Raw genomic sequence first — 22929 nt, 5'->3', positions numbered from 1 at the left:
ATTTATCGAGATAATCAATTTTCATATCTTGGTGTATTAAAAAATTACTTTTTGCAATAATTCAAGTTTATACTTAGATATTTTTATTTTTCTTAATCCAATCTTGCAAGTGCTTTGCATACGGAGATGCAAAGTTTTGCAAAACACAGCTTTCTCTTAGACTTCCGTAAACACTGGCGAATGTCACAACCAGTTACAATTTCCGGAAACATTTGAGCGGAACTTTATGAATGAAACTCTTTCATTCTGTACTACAACGAGCGTGCCAAGATTTAGTCGGGATAGCTCTTGTGATAAATGACGTGGGTAACAAGCGGTGTCGAGAGACGTCTGTTACGGTCTGACAATAATGACAGTCCGTGACAGACTCAGTGTCTCAGATAATAGCGAGAATATTGCATCCACCAGATAGATTTTCAAAATAAACAAATCATACGCAGATGAATCATACGAATTGGCGAAGTTTACGGAATCCGCTTCGAACGACGAATTCTATACTATTTTCATCGATATTTACCTCGTCGATATTTATACCGTTGGTCGGCTTGGAATAAATAGCATATTTTAACTCAATGTTTTCGCACTCGAAGTAAATCATGCGGGAAATGTTGAAACTGCGAGTTGTCAAAATTATATGTGCTGTGAAGATTGATGCTTCCTCCAACAGTAAAATTCTTTTTTGGCGTAGCTACAAAAATAATTCTTAGAAGTTTGTGATTCAAAATATTAATTAATTGTCGAAGTAAAAATGTGTAATTACTTTATTTGTACAATGTCTACATATTTTTTTTTTTAATTTGGGCATTCGATAGAGCAAAGATGCAGCTGTAAGAATTGATTTTTTGAATTGCGGTACAATGATTTTTAATTAAATTATGAGCAATTAAAATTAAAATTCTTTTACTTAATTCGCGATAATTCAGTAATAAAAAAATTTTTAATTATTATTAAAAAACAACAAAAACGCGATACGTATGTGTCAAATCGAGAACAATTGGTGGATTTATACTATATGCACGATGTTACTCTACTAATTATTGATTTGAATAATTCTAGAATGGAATTTATTTTATTATTGCAGTTAGAATTTATTAAAATCCAGTGGAGTAGGATTTTTTAGAAATAATATCATATGTATATGTTTATTACACAGAACTTTGTATGGATCTGAAACAATGTCATGAATTAGTTATGCAAATGGATAAATTACGTAACGTGTGGTAGGAAGATCATTATATATATAATCTTTGTCATATAATTATTAACACTTCATCGGTTTTCAATAATATCTAGCTGTCAGTCTGTTTACCTTTTACATGAGGTGTAATGACGTATCGATGATAGGGACAGGAACGTTATAATATAAACGGATATAGTATAGGTATCTTCATACAAAAGCTATTAATAATATCAACTTGCACCTGCAATAAATTGCAATAAAAAGATGAAACTACGAAGATGACAATAAAATTATATCAGATATTTATATTTTAAACATTGCAGATTTATGCGTGTGTGTGTAATGTTTCAACTACCATAAAGAAATAATATATGTTCGCAATTTTAAGTATCCAAAAGTATAGGGGTATTTGATAATTCTGCTGACACACTCGTGGGCAGGTAGAACGGACTAAACTGAGTCGAAAAGTTCTCTACTATTTACAATTTTCGCAATAGTGTGTGTGTGTGTGTGTGTGTGTGTGTGTGTGTGTGTGTGTGTGTGTGTGTGTGTGTGTGTGTGTGTGTTAACAAGATATTAATAATTACTAAAAAATCGCTGAATATTGGTTTTCAATAATTTTTTACTCAAGTACTATCAAAAAAAACTTTACAGAAAAACAGCGAGAGACAAAAATTGCTTATTTTCATCTCATAAAATTCTGAGAATTTTTAAAAAAATTTTCAATATCGTATTTTCTCATGTTGGTAAAAATAGTTGTCAATATGTATAAAAAAAATACAATATTAAAAAGTTGATAAAAAATCCTTAGAATTCTATGAAAAAAAAATAAACAATTTTTATCTCTTGCAGCTTTTTTGTAAGTTGATAGTATTTGAGAAAAACATTATTGGAGACCATATTCGGCAATTTTAGTAATTAATATTTTGTTAACTATTGAGAAAATTGCAAAATGGTAGAGAACTTTCCGTCTCAGTTTAGTCCGCTCTACCTGCTCACGAGCGTTGTCAGCAGAATTATTAAACCCTGTATATTAACAGCATTTTTATTACAACGCAATATTTTCTATCTATCACAAGTATCACATGAATTTTATGATTATCGCGATATTGGTCGTCCATTTCACAAGGTACCAAATTTTACGATCATTCTTCGTTGCTTATCACGTTCGTTATTCGTCATATGGGAGGACGTGGCTTCTTTTCAGTTAACTTTTCAATGTCCAAATGTTGAATCTTTGCTAATCAGCATTTATTTAGTCAGCACTTCGAGTTAAAGATTTATAAAATCCGAAATGTATGGTAATGATACACTTCAAATTCAATTAAAGCGTTTAATGCAACAATGGTCTTAATCTTTTGAAATACTCGAGAAAGTTATTGTTAATGATAAAAATAATCTTTCGAGAGTTCTCTTGAACTGAAGTGAGCTGGAGCAGTGTTATACTGAACCTTTTGATTGCGTTAGAGTAAACTTTAAATAGAACTTTTGTAACGATACTTTCTTCGATTGAGTTTGTTTTCTAGAATATCGTTCCAAAGCGAAAATCGATTGCAACTCACCCGTTGAAATAAATTAATTTTTTTTTCCCTTTAGCGTCGTTTAATCAGTTGGCCGAAATTTAATTTGGCGAAAGCGTATAGCTTATCGTCGAATAATCCCGCAAGAAATGATAACGTTATTAACTCGGTCTCGCTTTGCTGCGCATCGATGCTGCAATGGTGACACTATTCGGCCAAACGGCATTGCGTCATTTCGTTTTATGAAGCGCAATAAAGTTCCGTGTACACAATTAATTAGTTTACCAAGAGAATTTTAATTGGCCGGGATTAAGGCGAGAACTAACGGTGGCAAGTGCCTTTAAAAACAATCGTATTTAAAGCGAAGAAGTATTTTTTGGCAAATGATTTAGAGTCGATCCTTTTTCTTATTATTTTTTTATGTTCTAACTGATTTTTTTAATCTGCGAATTTATTTGCATTATTACTATCTTTTTAAGACACACATAATATTTTTTGTTAAAAAGTAAATGCATTTTGTTAAAAAATCATAACAAAAAATAGTCAAAATTAAATGCATTAGAAAAATTAAATTGAATGTTAAAAAATTTAAAAATCTGTAAAATTTTGTTTCTAATTATTATTTGAAATATTGTTTGAATTTTTATGATGTATGATTATTTTTAAAACACATATATACAATTGTTTTAGATGTCTAACTCTGTGTTTTGTAATGTATCGTGATTTCTCGCCTACGTGTAATTAATTCTTCATTTGTTGTTTGCCATGCACGTGGCAATCGTATCAAATTCTCATTTCTCCAATTACGCTTCCGTTAGTTGTTTGATCAGTTTCCGACTGATAGGGCGATTATGTAACTTTCAATATCCGAGAATTTGTATCACGCACGTGTCCCACGCTAAATAAAAATTCGATTAATTCGCTTAATTACTGCAAAATGTGTTTATGCGAGGTAAATCGAAAGTTTGCGATTCAATTACGTATGTTCTCTTGATAAAGCAATTGTTCCAGTTGAACTTATAACTCTGAGGACAGATAAATACGCTAGTGAAAATAAAATTCGGAATGTTATCGTCGCACGCTTATCATGGCTTACAAATTGCTTAATCAAACCGCACCGTCGCGCCAAATCCACAATGTGCAACCGTGAGGATTAACCGCGGAAGATTACGATGTAATTATGTCGGTGCCGCATATGTAGAACGTTATCACGAATTAGTGACGTCATTGACATGTCGTATTTCTCTCGCTATTATCTCGAAATATATATATAGATATATTTCTCTCGCTATTATCTCGAAATATATATATATATATATCTCCCTCCCCCCTCTCTCTCTCCCTCTCTCTCTCTTATCAAGAACGGAATTCCGTTCCGAACAATTTTACATGGATTCTAATGTAACGATATACTTCCACCCAAAAAAAAATATTCTGCCAATTTAGCGGTTCCGTGTTAATGTCAGAGGATTTTCCATTTATATATGACCTCAAGAGGATACTCTACAAAGTAAAGGAATTTTGTATAACCATAAAGTACTGGATTTAGGATTGTAATCCTCTCAATACTAGAAGAATGTCTTACATATACTGGCATGCACGCGTACTACGGTACCGTTTATTGGCAGAACTTTTTTTTTTTGAGTGTTACACGGCATTTATTTTTCTGTATAAAATATGAGTGGCTTATAAGCAAAACACATTTTTTTCGACTTTTGTGGTATTAAAAATTAAGAACTTGCAGTTTGATTTTCACTGTGTGTTAGATGTAGCGAAACATTTCTAACAAATTTGCTCCAATTTTTACGTAAAGTAGAGCCATTTAAATAATGAAAAAATATTTGCAAATTTTGTTTTTATGTATCTTGTACATGAAATATTTTTAGAAGGCTTTCCATCACAATCAAATCAGTATTATATGGCTTCCAAATTATTTTAAAACATATTGCATTTTCTTTTAAAATATTATTCTTTTGTTTATTACAAAATTAATTACATACATTCTGTTTATAATGTTTATAATAACAGTTTATGAATCTCAAAATTGTGAATTAAAACAGCCGCGTGAAAAGAAAACAATTTCCGAACCAAAAAGCTTACGATGCTGACGACACACAGCACGCGCCGTTACGCGATTCAGACTGTGTGTATGTACACGAAGTTAAAGAGATCCCACCGCGATATATAAATGTCGCGTGATGTGTATCCGCTAAACGTTGTTCTCGAGCGATTTGCTGGCGTCGTCGGTGTCTCGCTCGGTCACAGTTCTGAGTCGACATTCTGCAATTGTCTCCTAACGACGAGGAAGAAGTCGCGCGAGACGTCGTGAAGCCGTTGGCCGCCGATCTGTGAGACCCGATCAGCTGGATGACTGCGCGAAATTTGGAAAAAATGCTGCGACTCACCACTTTGTCGAGGGTCCGTTTTTCACGGTATACCAATGATTTAAAATAATCTTTCGGCCGCGGTTCCTCGGGGAGGGATTTAACTCTATTCACGGTGGCAGAGATTGAAACTGGTATAGTGGTGAGTTGGGTCTTTCGATTTTGCTGGGGATAGCAAAATAATAGACTTAATCACAATCTGTATTTAATTGTGTATACACTTATCCAGTTTTGGAAATTGAATTTATGTTTGTACATGTTTGAACTTGATCGTATACTAGTTTCAATATTTAATCAATTGTTTTTAGTTCTTTAATCGTGTGATAATTTGGTAAAAAAAGTTATGACTGTATCTTAAAATTATATATTTATAGCTCTTTAAAAAGCGCGCATCTAGTCGTCTTAAGCAGTGAAACATACATTCACAATTTTTTCTCATATTAACATATTACGTTTTTATAATCGTGTTTTTTAAGAAAAATTATAAATCATTATGTGAATCATACATCTATCTAATCTATCAATTAAATTGTGTTACATTGCGTTCTAAAAAGTGATAAATTGTATCTTTTTTTTTAAAGACATAATTATTTTAAACTTATATACACTCGACAAAATTATCGCAACATAAATTTATATCAAAATTTTGCATAACTTTAAGTAAGCGTAACTCTGTGAAAAATGGACGTATTTAAAAGCTTTTTTTTTTCATTTTCAAGGGCAAAGTCATTACTTTAAAAAGATAAATTTCATCTTTATTTCCGCCTGCCATCTTTTCTAAAGTAAGGAAGAGTTACATATCCAAAAAATTACGTAGTTTGACACACTGTGGGATGAAATGAATTTTTTGCGCAAACGGTATTATAATCGTAGAGTACGGACTTTTTCTTGCAAATTAAAAAAAAAAATCAAATCGACATACGATTTTTTGTTGCAGAGGTGCAGCTTATCAAAATTATATATCTATGCATTTTTGTTCAATTATCGCTAGCACAACGGCTAAGAGTTACTCAATGCTCACCACGGGGAGATTACTGATCGAATTTTGTGCATTGTATACGTGCGTGCATGTGTGTGTGTGTTGGAGGAGGCTTCTATTCCTGAAGATTCATTGATGATTTTTCCAAAGCAGCACTACACCGAGGCTGCATTCCATTTCACGCATAATGCGCATGATGTATCATTTTATCTTTGTCTTTCGCCGAGTGTCAAACAAGGATAAAATGATACATCATGCACATTATGCGTAAAATGGAACGCAGCCCGAATAAGTGGGAAATACCACAATTAGAGCTTGCTTCAATATGTGTTTGTAATCATTTGAAAATTAGACGGAAATACCAGATTTTAAAATGTAAATGCCACTCACTCGTTTCCTCCAACACACCTATATGATCGCAAAATCCGATCAGCCTTCCATGGTGTGCATCGGATAATGCTTATACTGGCGGTAATTGAACAAAAATGCATAGATAATTTTCATTCACCATATCTCCGTAACAAAAAATCGTACAAATCTTGATTTTTTTAATTCGCAAAAAAAGTCCGTACTTTACGATGATTACAATAGCATTTGTGAAAAAAATTAATTTTATCTCACAGAATGTGTCAAACTATGCATTTTTTGTGAAGATGTAATTCTTCCTTACTCTCTCTCTCTTTAGAAAAGATGACAGGCGGAAATAAAGGTGAATTTAAAATTTATGAAAATCTTCTTAAAGTACGGATTCTGCCCTTGAGAATGAAAAAAAAACTTTTTAATACGTCCATTCTTCACGGAGTTACGATTATTTGAAGTTATGCAAAATTTTGGTATAAATTTACGTTGCGATTAATTTGTTGACGAGTGTATTTATATATTTATGTAAAACATTAATATATTTATTTGCATTAAATTGATGTATATATTATCAAAATAGTAGATTTTTTTCTTTAAGAAACGTTTGATTGTTGTAAAGTCGAGTTGTATTGTTTCTCGTCATATTCATGAAGGAATTATTTTTACATAATAAAAAATGTATTTAAATGTTAAAATTCGGTAATTCTACGTGTGTGTATATTTTACTCATAGCAAATGAAAGCCATTTTCGATTTTCGTGCTGAATAGACAGTTCAAAGAGAATGCCATGCGGAAGGCCAAAGACGAACGTTATAGAATTGCGGCGGCGTTCTTCCGTAATAGTTTCGATGAAGACGACGATGATGGGAAGGAGGACAAAGCCACACCAACAAAAGAATCGGAAAAAAGTGTTTCACAAACAACCTCTGATGACGATTCGACAAAAGTCGAAAGAAAGACCAACGTCACAAAAGCGGAGATTTCTCCAAAATTGGTCTCACCTAGCCTTGAACTTGCGACTTCTACTTTATACGTGAGAGATCGCATCTTTAAATGCTTACAATCGTTGGAAAACTCCAGCTCGTCACCAAACAATGTAGATGAATACGCAATATCAGATCGTTGTAACACAAAAGAAGAATACAATAAGAGCAGTGATGTGATTTCGAAAGTCGAAACACGAAGATTGTCAGTGCCGATAACGGATTCCGACAGTGTCTTCCCTTCGCTCAAACACGAAGATGTCATTACGAAGGAGTCATCTGCGAGGTTTCAACCTTCATCAATCGGCGACCACCCAATGCGCACTCCTACGAAACCAACTACTACGGCTAAATCGAAGCAATCTCAATTGACGTCTAATTTCTTAAAGGTTCCTTCGGGATCTAGCAAACACTCTCGTTCCTCGACATTATCAGAACGATCGACAAGTGCGAAAGAATGCTCGGATGTCGAGAAAGTACACAATACAGTACCACAACCATTGATAGCCGTTATTCGAGACAGTTTCGATGAAAAATCCAGCGGTGGTCGCAGATTAACGTTGCCGATGACGAGCTCTGACTTGAATCAAACCTTGCTAAACCCTGCGACGGAGACCAGGCAAAAGTCGCCAACCTTTGATGATATCCTAGCTGGCACCAGCGTGAACCCAATTCGGAAGTCCAGCATAGCAAACGCAGCTATCTGTTCGAGTCTGGCTCCCAGCTTGCTCGGAGCTATTCCCGGTGTGCCGAATTCTCTTTTACCGAATGGAGACTACAATCTGCAACGAAGTGCCACGTTGTCGAATCTGTCAACCACCTCTACCACTATCAGCGACGATATTTCCATTGATAAAACGCGTCGCGGATTAAGATCGTTTCTTCGTCTTCACATACCCGAGTCGCATCCCGCGACCTGGCACGACGAGGACTACCATCATCACTTGCACAATCATCACCACCATCCTCATCACGTGTTCTCGCACATTCACGTACCCACCATCACCTTCACAGCGCCAGCCACCGATGGTATCGGTCGCAAGTTTAACTTCGCCATCCGAAGGCATTCACAGGCGGTTAGTGTAGAATCAGGATGCACGTCGTTTCGTCATTTTTGTTAATATTTTTTTTTCATTAACACCCATTAAAAGTTTGGCTATCTTTTCAATCAAGTAAAACATTTCTGATTTGGGAGAGAAGCTAATATAATATAAAATATTAACAAATAATATTTAGAAACTAATATAGATAATGTGGATTTATGATTGTTAAGGGCCTTACTTAGGACCTCTTTCGCCAACTTCTGATTAAATTAATCGACGATTAACTCGCAAAAGTGCCAACAGCAGTTTAATCTATCAGAACGTCTCCTCTCTGTTCCTCTTATGTGTTTAGTTCTCACGTTGGCAATCGTGATAATTGAGTTAACCATTGATTAGCGTTAATCGGAATTGAAAGAGCTCTTACTCTAAATATGACGTCATATACATACCTAAGAACTGTCTATTCAAGTCTGGCACGGAGTTAAAAGAGATCGTACAAATAGTGGATTTATTTTTAGCCTAAATTCTTTAAGTAATTATAATAACAATCTTTAGCAATGAACTTCAATGTTTATTAAAAGAATGGGCATGAAATAACCAAATTACGCTGATAAATCGAACAAATGAGAAAAATTAAAATTTTTTATTATTACTTTATCGAGCATGAACCCGTACGACGATAATATCACGTGTCAGATTGGCTAGATATTGACGTAAGTGACTCTATAACATTAGATTTGATTAATTTGTATACTAGCACATGCTATGGTTAAAATAATTTACGCTTTACATTGACACGCCTGTTTAAGATCGAACCGAGCTGAAACGATGACGATGTTCTCGTTACAAATAATAGAATGCTAATTGTTGCAATTGCAGGCCGCCGAAGAACATCAACGCTTCCGTTGTCGACATAACTCGAGCTTTTATCTTATCGGACTTGTTGCATTTATAACTGATAACTAATCTGCAAGTAGGAACCGAATGTCATGGCCGTCTGTTGAAAATAGTTAATTGTCTAATAGTTTAATAATTATCTTAGACAATAATTAAATTGTCTATTGTCCTACATCATATTAATATGAATAAATAATTTCACGAAATATTACAAAAAGATTACTACAATTAAAAAGCTGAACGATTACATACATCTCTATGAAACATATTAATCTTGCCACTCTGAAATTCTAAAAATATTTTTTCAGTCTCGAGATAAACATACAAAATTTAATTGAAGTTAATTACTTACATTTCAGAAATTTTTAACCACGAACTCTTCTTGGTTTTAAAACTACTACTGTACCTTTAACTTAGTAATGAACTGTAGTTATGACTAATAGATAATTTAATAAATCTAATATATCATATATATGGTAGACTAATATCTGTGATATGAACCAATAAGACACATTAGTGCCACGTGTCAGAGACAATTTTGGAGACAAAATGGCAAATGCCACGTGCGCACGTAGTGGAATCTTGCTCGACTCGGTTCTGTCATTGATTTGACAGCTAATGCTCGCGCCATATCCGTCGACACTTGCAAATTAACACAGTGACACTGATTTTATCTCGACGTAAAGCGCGCATCAGTATCTGCTTTGATGCGTATAATACTAAGCCATGCGATTGCCAGATATTTCAGCATAGTGACAAAATCAACTGCATGAAATAGACCTGATCTAATGTATCTCTATGTGTATATGTGTGCGTGTGTGTGCCTATATGCGTTTGTACTCCCGCATTGGATTTTTATTCAGTAGAGCTCGGACCGTAGTAAACGACGAATGGTGCTATAATCCTTGTAAACGATTCTAAACATCGAAAAAAGAAACTTTTCTCTCAGGGTAATTCTGATTTGAGAATCGACGCTGAAGCACATTTTAGAATTTTGACTTTGCATCAAAAACTAGATTTACATTTCTGACAGATCGCCTTTCGTATTCTTTTATCAAGCATTTACTCGTATTTTTAATTTAAAACGTGAATTATCAACAAGATTATTAAAAATATCTGGATTTAACATTAACAAAGTTTATGTGATTTGTATAATTTATTGGATCGTAGCGCTACTTCATTTATATCATACATGTTTTTTAAAAAATGTAAAAGTTACCAAATTTACAGAAACTCAAAAGACATGTAACCTTCCGAAAGTAGAGATTTTTAACTTTTAAACTCTTTTTTTTAAGTTGATATTCTTTTCATTTTTAACGAAGTTACAGCTGCTTGAATGTTGAAGTTTGTATAGTATTACGAACTTCTCCAATATAATTTGTAGCAAAGTTTACTGACTATTACTATCGCTGTTATGCGAGGGAAGTACAGGACTTTCGCATCGCAGGATTATGAGTATAATCGCGTCAAGGAGTGTATTTAGCATTATATCCTCTTACATATCGTAAATGCCAAGTCAATTTACGCGCGTAGATTTTATCGATAATATACGTCGATGAAATGTCATTAAATTATTGCTGCAGGATCTTTTGATTAAAAAAAAATAAAACACGGTATTTACTACAAGATTATATCTCTGTTCGATGTTTAACCTACATTTATGGTAGTAATATCTAAAATATTATTATAACATCTACATGTATGTAAATTCCGCAACGTAAAAGTCGGTGCACAGATCGCAGAGCAAATTCGATTTTAATCAGATTTTACCGTAAGTATTGTCTGAACGCGCAAAATTTGTTGTCACTAATTAACTTGTATGAAAACTGGGCATGAGAAATAATATGAATGTTGAACAAATAATAAGAAAAAAAGTGGAAATTATTTTGAACAAAACAAAAAATTGTAACGAAAAAAAGACGTATGTATAAAATAAAAAATAGAAAATTAATTAACATAACAATTAAAAATAATTAACATAATAGGAAACAATGAATAATAAATAATAAAGTTAATTCGCGCAAATGGAGCATGAAAAAAATGATTCTATTTCTTTTATTCTGCTTTGCATCTAAAATTTACAATTAACATTACTAATTTTTTGTTCGCAGTTTCACTGCTTTCTCCATGCACACAAGTACTTAGTCCCTTATCATTTGTGTGTCACTCATTATCGCTGACCCAGATTCCATTCTGCAAGATTGAAAAACGCAAGCAGCGTTCTCTAAATCTTTTGTCGCGAATGGAGAACGTACGCTTTGCGTGCAGTTGCAAACTAAATTGAAACGATTATAGTTAATATATAACACGCAATTCTTTCACGCATACTCATTGCTGTCGCCATTAAAATAAAATCATAAATCCAATATCATTCGGGAAAGAACAGAGGAAAAACTCGGCTAAATAATACCGATCTCTGTTTTAACGCAAAATCGAAGCAAGAATGCGTTCTTTTATTTTACTTTGAACTGGATGCTATTTACAGGCGCGAGCTTTAACAAGGAAACCGAGAAGTATGAGTCAGAATTTCAGAAATCTTAGGAGGTATATTTATTTATTTATTTGCTTGGATTAATACTTGCGAAATTGCCCTCGGCGATTCAAAATCGCTGCTTGCTCCGCATTCCGATAATTTGAAAGCTTACTTCTGTAACATGTTGTGGCTCAGCTGCACCATTTACGTCGAAGCATAATATATTATTGAAAACTAGACTAAATAGAGGCATAGATGTGCAAAGTTGAGATAATTTTGAATGAAAAAAGGTTTAAAAGATGAGACCCAAAGAGATCCAAAAATTTTTTACTCTTTAAATTTTGTACTCGACAATTATGATATTTTTGAATAAAGGAATTGAATGGTGCAATTTGCTATATATTTTGTACATGTATATGTGTTTTTTCTGTAAACAGCGATTGGATTTACTTAATTTTTCTCAAGTTTTTCTAACGGATTTTTAATAACAGCAGGAAAAATTGGACACAGCATCGAAATCTCACGACAATCGCTCTTGATTTTTCCACAGACATTGCATCGGACTGACTCGATGGTATCGCTTTGTTACCGATCACTCGCGAGCTATATCTCAGATGATAATCTCGTCGGACTGCAGAGCTTTCTCGAAAATAAGCGAGTGCAGGTCGACGACAGAGATGAGGTAAGTGATCGTGAATCGCTCGAAAAGGTGTTCAAAGATCGTGTGCGATCAGAAATTCCAGAATATTAAATTATAATAGCAATCGATATAAATAGACGATAAAAATCTCATTCTCATGGGGTAAAAAATTTTGAAGGAGAAATAATATAATCTAAGAATAATATTTATAGATAGTCTCTGGGTTAATTAAATCATGAATAAAAAATTCATGACTACGTGAAGGAAAGTTCTTCCTGTATTCGTTGTTGTATTTAAGCTGTCGAACTTTCTTTGACAAATTATTCTTTTACAATAGAACGGTAGTACCGCCCTCATCCTTGCAGCAATTAAGGGAAAAATACACTTTGTCCGAGAACTCATCAATCATGGAGCGGATGTTAATGCTGAAGACGCGGTTAGTATCCGTTTGATTATATATATTAAATAAAAATTTCAGTATATTTACGTTTCTGTATAATTTCTTAGGATAATTGGACAGCATTACTGTGTGCAGCGAAGGAAGGCCACACCGAAATTTGTCTCGAATTGCTTGAGCACGGCGCCGATTTGGAGCATCGAGACATGGTCAGAAGAAGTTGCACACTTACTAGCCTGGCATAATGCCATTAATGAAAATTCATTATATTTGCAAAAATTCTGTCCTCTTTCGTTATACATATCAAGAGTTTTATCGTCTCTTTTTCGTCGAAATTATTTCCTTTAAAAAATACAGAGATATTCCAAAATTCACAACTCGAAATACTATAGCAAGCAAATTCTTGAAAAATTTAGTTAAAAAGTTATTTGTAAATTTTTATTTTATGCAGTAATTTTTTAGATACACAGATTTAAATATGCCAATTACAGACTACGTTTAAACCTGTTCATGATACGCGCGTACAGTGAGTAGTATTAATGAGTGCATACTTCAACGCTGAGCTTGTCGGGTGACTGTCTAAATAATCTGTAATTGGCTATATTTAAACCCTTATTATCTCGGAAACAAATAATTTTTTTTTACTTATTTTTTTAAGAACTTTCTTGCTATAGTATTTTGAGTCACAAATTTTGAGACACCCTGTATAATTCTATTAAGATTTTTAACATATTAGTATATATCACACATTAACATTTTTTAATAATATCCTCTATATTTAATATCACTATATACCTATGTTTTTTGTCGACTATTTGTATTTTAGCTTTCAACAGAAAGGTATATAAATATCTTTGTTTGAAAAAATTGACGTTGTAGATAAAAAATTAAAGGAGTTTTTTATTGTAGGGTGGATGGACGGCGCTCATGTGGGCGACGTACAAGGGCAGGTCGGCGACGGTGACGATGCTGCTGGGGCGCGGAGGTGACGTCAACGCGCATGGAAATTTTCATATATCCTCGTTAGTATGGGCCGCTGGCAGGGGTTATACTGATATAGTCAAAGATCTCATTGCTCACGGGGCGAAGGTCAATGTCGGCGACAAGGTAATCGTCAGCGGATGTACTACAGATCGATGGCCAGTGCTTTACTCTTGGGATACTCATGTTCATTATTTTTTCAGTATGGCACAACGGCACTTATATGGGCATCGCGCAAGGGAAACATAGAAATTGTTGATAATCTTCTTAAAGCTGGGGCCAATGTCGATACAGCAGGCATGGTAAGATCGATAAATCATAATAAAAAATAATACGGAAAAGTGATGGATTCCAAGTTGATGAAAAATAATGTGGTGAAATTATCATGAACAGAAGACGTTTTAATATAACAAGAAATATTTCAGAACTTTTCTAATTTTAGATATTAAAATAATTTATGATATTTTTATATCCTTTTAACGACTTTCTTTGTAGTATTCGTGGACTGCTCTGGTTGTGGCAACCCTCGGTAATCACGTGGAGGTGGTATCGTTACTATTGGAGCACAAGCCCAACGTCAACGCTCTAGACAAAGATGGTTGTACCGCCCTAGCGATTGCCTGCCGTGAAGGTCATCACGAAATAGCGAATGCCCTTTTAAATGCCGGTGCTTACGTTAATATTCAAGATCGTGCTGGTGACACAAACCTGATTCACGCGGTTAAAGGTGGCCATCGAGGCGTGGTGGAATCACTGCTGAAAAAATATGCGGACGTCGACATCGCTGGAAAAGTATGAATCAACTTATTTTTCCTCATATTCGCGTATCTTCCTCGAAGATCGACTTGGAAAAAATTGTACTTTTCACCGTGCATTGCGGTTCCCAATTATTGATAATTTCGGTAAACCGAATTGTTACGCGTGTCGAGAGTTCCACATGGTGAGAAATGTGAAACTTGTTAAAGTAATCACTAGATTTAAGTATGATGGGTACTTTAATAAGAGACAATCTTATGATAACGGATCCGGTCTTGTGGTATCCTTAAGCCACTTCGAGCTAGGTTCGTGACACCCCCGCGGATACTTTTGAATCGTCCCAATCGAACTAACGATCCCGTCCGTATATATTTTAGGATAAAAAAACCGCAACTTACATAGCAGTAGAGAAAGGCAATATAGCGATACTCAAATTGTTACTAAACGCTAACCCAGACCTGGAGATTGCCACGAAAGACGGCGACACGCCTTTATTACGGGCGGTGAGGTCGCGTAACGCCGAAATCGTGCAATTGCTTTTAGACAAGAAAGCCAAGGTCTCGGCTACGGACAAGAAGGGCGACACTGTACTACACATAGCGATGCGCGCGCGATCGAAAGCGATCGTCGAGATACTACTGAGGAATCCAAAGAATAGCCAGTTATTGTACCGTCCGAATAGACAAGGTGAAACCCCTTACAACATCGATGTCAATCATCCCAAGACGATGCTTGGTCAAATATTCGGTGCTCGTAAGTTAATCAGACGTATGCTATTATTCGTGTCACGTTATTATTGATAACTTAATTCACGATATGTGGAAAATATACTTTTAACGTTTTAATTCATTTTATAGAAAAATGTGATAAACATTACAGGGCGCTTAAATACTAATGAGGACAATGAAAACATGCTTGGTTACGATTTGTACAGCAGTGCACTGGCAGACATTCTCAGTGAACCATCGCTTTCTACGCCAATAACTGTCGGTCTTTATGCTAAATGGGGCTCTGGGAAATCATTTTTACTGAACAAATTAAGAGGTATCATTAAATGAGTTGTTACAATGCTATTTAGCAACTTTACGGAATATCACAAAAATTCTTTCTATGAACTGATAATTCTTTGATGAATTTGGAACAAAATCTTTTTTTAAAAAAATATTAAAAACTCAAAATTTAATTTTAAATGAAATGTTACGTTATGGCAATTTAAATTAAACTTTTGAAGTATTTTTCGGTATACATCTGTATACACGTGAGTTTTATGAAAAAGTACTAACGACTATTATTTCAGAGGAAATGAAGAACTTTGCGCGACAATGGATCGATCCAGTATTCCAATTCTCTTCCTTACTCTTTTTGGTAGTAGCTCACGTATCCCTACTTGTGGGTATCACACTTGGCCTCGCCTTACAGTCGTGGATTATTGGTCTATCGTCTGGAATAAGTTTACTAGTTGTCGTTTATATTTTTCTGATACTCGTCTGGTATGCCAATAAGAGGTAAGAAAAATAGCAAGGAGTGAAGTTTCTATTTATTTCATATACAATGTCATTATCGAAAATCTGTAATCATAGATACGATTGGTACTGGCCGTATAATCTGACAGTAACGCTCACCACCAAGCTAAACGCTCTAAAATTGCTATTGCAAGTGATCTTTTGTCATCCACCAGGCAGCCAATGTCACGATGGCATAGCAGTGCAGCCGATAAAGTTTTACTTCACAGATCAAACCCGCGTGGGTACGACTGCTGCCGGTGAGAATGCGGTCGTGCAAATGGTTGGCTCGCTGTATGATTCCATTGAGAATGACTACGGTTCTCTATCTACCAGATTATACAGAGCATTTCGACCAAAACCGGATAAATCAACCACTACATGGAAATGGAGGCATTTATGCTGCTTGCCTTACGTAGTCATATTTGAATTCTGCTTATGCAGCTTGCTCGTCGGTATTTCGATACTTACGGTGTACCTCGTAGATATTTCCAACAATGAGTGAGTAATTATATGTCGGATATAAGTATTTTCTCTTCGCTTTTATGTTACTTATCTTATATCATTATACGTTTAGATCCACGATAGAGCGAGTTACTGCTCACATTATCATGATATCGATCGCCTTGGTATTGGCCATCAGTATAATAGCAAATTTGTACACATGGAGTAGAACACTGCAGGCATTGGTTTTTTCACAGAGGAGACACCTTCAGCGTAGTATATCAAAATTAGAAACTCTGAAGAGCGAAGGATTCATTCAGACTTTAAAAAGCGAGGTCAATTTAATGACAGAAATGGTAAATTACTCATCTATTGAGATAACGATTAAAACTTTGCTTGCAGCAGTATAGCTTTTAATCACGATTTTAAATAGGTCAAGTGCTTGGATAGTTTTATGGCTCAACAAAGTAGACTAGTTGTAATAGTGGATGGTTTGGATAGTTGTGAACAGGATAAAGTTTTACTCGTTTTGGACGCTATACAGGCTTTATTTAGCGATAACGGATATCCTTTTGTCGTAATACTCGCAATTGATCCACATATTATATCTAAGGTAAGCAACCTTTAAAATAAAAATATTTAAAAAATCGTAATATCAATTTTGAGACATTACTTTAATGATAATTATCGTCCGATATTGTGCGTGTAGGCGGTAGAAGTAAATAGCAGGAGACTATTCTCGGAATCGAATATCGGTGGTCATGATTACTTGCGGAATATGGTGCATTTGCCATTCTACTTGCAAAATAGTGGTTTACGTAAAGTCAAGGTTGCGCAACAGACTGCTCAATACTACAAGAAGACGGCATGGACGGAGGCTGAGGAGAGTGTTAACTATACCGCGACCAGCACCATGCATCATTCGGTATCGAGTAGAAGACTCAGCACGGAATCGGCTATAATGAATAGCAACGAAAAATTGAAACCCCAAACTAGAAAGGGCAGTAGAAAGATGCGATTGAGTGAATCGATCGCTAGCAGTATTGGCAGTAATTTGAATCGACTGGGCGGCGCGCAAGATCTTAATAAGATGCTGCTCACTGATGATTACTTTAGCGATGTGAATCCCCGCAGCATGAGGAGATTAATGAATGTCGTTTACGTTACCGGTAATGCATTAAGTCACATAATATTACAATATACGAGTTTATGTTATCTTATATATATATATATATGTTATATATATTATCTATCTTTCTTTTCCAGGACGATTACTTAAAGCATTCCAGATTGACTTCAACTGGTATCACTTAGCTAGTTGGATCAACATTACTGAGCAGTGGCCTTTTAGGACATCTTGGCTCATTCTTCATTACGACTTGTATGAGGAAACTCTGGATGATAATATGTCACTTAAAAGTCTTTACGATAAGTATGTGAATCTTATATAATATGTAAAATTTTATATGATACCTTTTTCTTACACCGCTTATATATATTTTTTTTATATTTATTAGAGTGCGACCGCAAATTCCAGTATTGAAAGAGGTGCAACCACTTCTCGAGATAGATAGAGACGAACGCAAACTGGATGTTTTTCTCACTTTCCATCGGTCCAGCTTACTCATTAGTGATATGAAAATATTCTTGCCTTTCACTATTAATCTAGATCCGTACATTAAGAAAAAAATAAAGGAGGAGCAACAAAGTATAGAGGAAGACACGAATCTATTTCATAAACAAAGTGGAACTTGGCATGGTGGTCACGGCGTTCCGTTTGATCAATGGGCTCCACAAAGAAACACGTCGACAAATCGGCATGCGAAACTTGTCAAGCAATCGAGTTTGCAGGGATCCGTGCCACCGACGCCATCGTGGGGTTATCAGCCAAGCTTTGAATGGCAAGTTCCGCCAGCTTGGGTGCAAATGCCTTCCATGGAACCAATGACAAAACCGCTTTCCGTAACGACTACGTTACCGGTACATTATAAATTAATTGTACGAATATTTCTTGCTGTTGAAAAGATGTGACTTATTGCTTTATTTGTATTTGCAGTCCGAAATTCTAGAAATAAAACTGTCGTCCTTATCAGTGAACGGGGTTTGTGATCTGATCGACAAAATTGAAAGTCTTAATTCGATACAAGCACCGATATATAAGCAAGCCATCAAAGAAAACAATATTAATGGACGAGTTTTATTACACTGCGATTTGCAAGAACTGAAAAAAGTAATCTTTGGAATGCTGCATCTTTATATTTCAAAAAGAAGTTTTTAAATACTAGATATATTTATATTTTTTAGGTATTTAAAATGACTTTTGGAGATTGGGAACTATTTCGTATGGTAATTGTATCACTGCGTGAAATGGAACTCTCGTCATTCACATATGAGGAAGGTCCTCGAAGTGTTCGATTTACCGTAGGATCCGAACAAATTTTACGCAAAGGTACATTCGACGTCTTTTTTTTTAGCTGCTCCTTTTTTGATTCAACCATTTTTTTTAATCATTTTTATTCGTTATAGATCACGCTTTGCCAAATAATTCCATACGTGCGTCTGCTCACGTCGAAAAAGAGAAAGGAGCATCGAGAACGGATGGATCAACTCGCCGTGATCAAAATAAACAATCTATCATGGAAAAACAGGTATGATATAAGTATTATTAAATGAGTTTATACAAAATATTCATAAATAAATTTACAAATTGATATAACTGAAAATTTATAAAAAAATTTTTATTTATTTACATTTGCACTCGGTATCAGTTTCAGGTAAGCTGTTGTACTTACTTTGAGAAATAAAAAAATCTTTATATTTAATTTTATTTATTTATATATGCAACAAGTAAAAAATACTATCTGTTGTCAACATGCTAAAATGCATATAATCGTATACGTTTCAGGTAACATTAGAGGAGCAAATGATTTGCGGAGCACTGCAGACCTTGAATGAAGAAGCTTGCGAAGATGTTTTAGATGTGCCATCGCCAGCGGTGGCTCCAACAACAGACTCACTTTCTTCAGGTGAGCCTACTCCCCTACCACTTACACTGCCTCTGGTAATAGTGCAAGAGCCACCGCAGCCTGACCAAAACAGTGACACCTCCGCCGAATACAGTGCTAACGTTTAGTCAAATCTGAAATAGGATGACTATAGGATGATGTATATATCCGTCAAGTAATGAATGACAGTATAAATCGCTCATGTTGCGTATATCACAAAAGCAGAGATTTTTCCGGCGTGACTTCTATCGAAACGTGCAACGACTAGGCATCATTATCACTGCATTCAAGGACGGTGCTTGCCATTTTGTGATGTTAAAAAAAAAAGAAAGATTCAAAGGACATACTTCATCCTGTTTATAGTTTTATTTATACATCTGTATGTCCGTAGAACATTACAGTATTAGCGACAAAAGATGTATATAAGTCGCAATAGCACTCGACAAGCCAAATAAAATGGTTATATAAATATACTGTTACTGTAAGGCCATTTGTAACTTACAAAATGAAAGGCTATTCTCTGTAGAAACATGTACAAATTTTCTTAAAGTACTCATGTGCCAATGCGAGAAACCAATGATACATATCGCACGAAGAAAGAACAAAATGAAAGCCATTAAACGATTGTAATAGGATCACTATTGTATTGCGTACTCGTAGGACTAGTTTAATATAATGCTCATTTTATAAGCTACACTGTTAAAAATGTCGTAAAATTTAATTGTATTACATTAAATTTAATGTATTTGTAACTGAAAAGTATATTAGGTGCATATGCATATGAAATTTAATGGTGCTTTTCATAATATCAATTTTATTAAATTTTATTAAATTTAATACATTTTCCATAATATCAAATATTTTTTATGTGGATTTACAATTACTTTATAACTACAAGCTACATGTTATTTACATTAATTTCGAAATTTCTAACAGTGTAGTTTAATGTCGATGTATAATGCCATATTGAACAAAAAAGATTGCATTATTAAAAAAAAAACTTAGTCAGTAATACACGAGCATACTCTACTGCATTTGTAAGCATTATTATATGATATTTAAAAAAAATGTCAGAGGCACTACTCTCAAAGTTAATCGTTTGATGTTTTCTGTGAACAATTCATGTACAAAAGACTGTGATAACGCATTGTTGACAAAACAAATATCTCGTGTGGAAAATGTTTATGCTAACCGAGACGACGTATAACAATGTATTATATTTTTAAAACTGTTGTATGTAAAGTGATCGTTGGCGATAAAATTAAAAGTTGCGTCCTATTACTCCGGTCCACGTTATTTCCTGTACTATGTGTACACTATGAATATTATTGCTATATTATTAGCACTATGTTATGAACAGTATTATGTTATTACGAGAGCAAGTGGCAATAAAACTATCTTGGAAACCATATCTGATATTACCTTCTTTGCAATTTACGTCTAGAAGTCTTCAATTGTCATTATCATGACCAAGCGTTTTGAAGAATGAAAATTGGAATAACAGAATTATAAAAAAAATCGAAAAATCGTATCTTTTTATCATAAATATCTTTTTCGATAACTTGATAAATTTCTGCCTAAAACCTTTATAAGGAATAAATCTATTTTATGATTTGGAATTAAATGGCTTCATAATGTATATTATAGTTAATTAGAACACAGTATGATAAGCAAATATTACATGAGCTTCTGTTTTAGGACCTGTCATTTCGGTACACGATACGGAGTATGTACTGCTTCAAGCCAGTCCGCTGTTTCACTGGGTACCAATTAATGACGAGCCAGGCAGTTCGGATGATAGTTCGCACGACTCCACCATGTTCCTTCAACGTACCAATTCTCAGCGTAGCATCACATCTCAACGAAGTACGAGGTCCACCTGCTCACATAAGACCCTAAAGAGAAGCGGCAGCAACATTAGCACTAGACCGTCCTCGCTATTTATTTCTCCGCCTTCATCACCGAAACCTGCAATCAGATCGAAGTCGACCGACGAGAGGTGTATGGGGAATAATATACCCCAGAAGACTACGCCATCGTCTGTGTCCACTAAGAGACGCTCGTCTTCGACGTTTAATGATGAAGTGATGATACCGGTGCCTACTTCCAGCCTGGAGAAGTTGTCAAGGTTGAAGGATCGTTTAATTGGCACCGCGCCGACGGCGGGATCACCGGCACCCGGTGGTGAGAGCGATGACGAGTCTACACCACTAGTCTCTGAAATGTCCACGCCAACACATTCCCAATCAGACAGCGTGTTCAAACATGACTGCAGTGCAGAGAATAGCAGTTCACCGTCGTCGAACAGGAGTCTACCACGAGATGGAGAACGTCGAGTAGACCTGGATTACTCTGATACTGTGAGTCTTGTGATACGCGAGTCTTCGAACGCTCAATCACAGTCTCGGCATAACGCCAAAACGCGGAACGACACAGAGACACCTGTCTGACACCTGTCGTCTTCTATACATGATAAATTGATAACACGCGATAACTCGGCGCACTGTATGTTTAATTGATACCGACGTGATGAAGATGACTGGCATCTGTTGAGCAAACTTATACGCTGTAATTCTATTTTGACGATAAGCATCGAGATAAGATATCTCCCTTATGTAAATAACGAATGATGGAACGAGCAAATTTTTATAGCTAAAATGTTAAACGTGTTCATCTGCTTAGTGATTTGGAGAACGAACGATGCCTTCTTGCGCAAGTCGTGCAATAATCCTTAGTTTAGCGAAACGATCTCAAGATATACGATGCCGATGCGACCATTCCATGTAAATATTAATCAATGCATTTATGAATGCAGATATTTATTGACATTTTCCTTTTTATACTGAATTAGTACTGAAATGTGTTGAAACGTGGAAAATGAGGAATATTTCCTGTTGTACAGTATATACCAAAGTACCTTGTCCCTAGTAATCAATTTGAGTCAATTCATAATGTCAGTGCAAATTAGTATAATTTATAGAATTCTATCCATAATTTTATCAAACAAAAAATGCAGAATGTCTCAAAAATAACTTATACAAACAGCAATTATTACTTATGTATTACTTTATATTTACTCCCAAAGTAAAAAGTTTTTATAATGAATTTTATTAGACTATTGTAGTATGAACACTTATTCGCCGCTTTAATACTTCTTTATTAATTTTGGTGTATTTTTTTCTTTATCGAATTACGATGTATTACTAGGTAATCACAGAGAAACGTAAAGAATGTGTTAATGATACATTTGTTTTATTAATGGCAAAAATTGCAATTACATAACATTAAATATTTAGGACACTTTAGGACGGAATATATCAGGGTTTTAATCATTCATTACAATATATTGTAAATATGTATATACATATGCACATATATATATATA

The 22929-nt window shown here is 34.8% G+C and overlaps 1 protein-coding gene across 2 annotated transcripts in view; it reads left to right on the top strand.

The window, feature by feature from the left end:
- The window catches only part of Arms (Ankyrin repeat-rich membrane spanning), a 28125-nt gene extending 5619 nt beyond the window's left edge, over positions 1 to 22506 (top strand). Inside the window, exons 2-22 of one of the 2 annotated variants that reach the window (XM_018507213.1) lie at positions 7156 to 8482; positions 12370 to 12501; positions 12797 to 12895; positions 12967 to 13065; positions 13766 to 13963; positions 14041 to 14139; positions 14333 to 14629; positions 14971 to 15346; positions 15473 to 15637; positions 15891 to 16098; positions 16174 to 16596; positions 16673 to 16895; positions 16973 to 17152; positions 17249 to 17708; positions 17806 to 17971; positions 18057 to 18519; positions 18596 to 18769; positions 18844 to 18988; positions 19066 to 19187; positions 19445 to 19565; positions 21243 to 22506. In XM_018507213.1, coding sequence (XP_018362715.1) covers positions 7211 to 8482; positions 12370 to 12501; positions 12797 to 12895; positions 12967 to 13065; positions 13766 to 13963; positions 14041 to 14139; positions 14333 to 14629; positions 14971 to 15346; positions 15473 to 15637; positions 15891 to 16098; positions 16174 to 16596; positions 16673 to 16895; positions 16973 to 17152; positions 17249 to 17708; positions 17806 to 17971; positions 18057 to 18519; positions 18596 to 18769; positions 18844 to 18988; positions 19066 to 19187; positions 19445 to 19565; positions 21243 to 21994 — 6174 coding nt within the window. In that variant the 5' untranslated portion in view covers positions 7156 to 7210 and the 3' untranslated portion in view covers positions 21995 to 22506. The remainder of the gene's footprint in view (positions 1 to 7155; positions 8483 to 12369; positions 12502 to 12796; positions 12896 to 12966; positions 13066 to 13765; positions 13964 to 14040; positions 14140 to 14332; positions 14630 to 14970; positions 15347 to 15472; positions 15638 to 15890; positions 16099 to 16173; positions 16597 to 16672; positions 16896 to 16972; positions 17153 to 17248; positions 17709 to 17805; positions 17972 to 18056; positions 18520 to 18595; positions 18770 to 18843; positions 18989 to 19065; positions 19188 to 19444; positions 19566 to 21242) is intronic. The other variant, XM_018507220.1, reaches the window with a different exon arrangement.
- Positions 22507 to 22929: the final 423 nt, after the last annotated feature.

The sequence above is a fragment of the Trachymyrmex cornetzi genome, unplaced genomic scaffold (genome assembly GCF_001594075.2).
Source record: "Trachymyrmex cornetzi isolate Tcor2-1 unplaced genomic scaffold, Tcor1.1 scaffold109, whole genome shotgun sequence".
Lineage (NCBI taxonomy): Eukaryota > Metazoa > Arthropoda > Insecta > Hymenoptera > Formicidae > Trachymyrmex > Trachymyrmex cornetzi.
The sequence above is the reverse complement of the archived record's forward strand: the minus strand, read 5'-3'. Positions and strand labels throughout refer to the sequence as shown.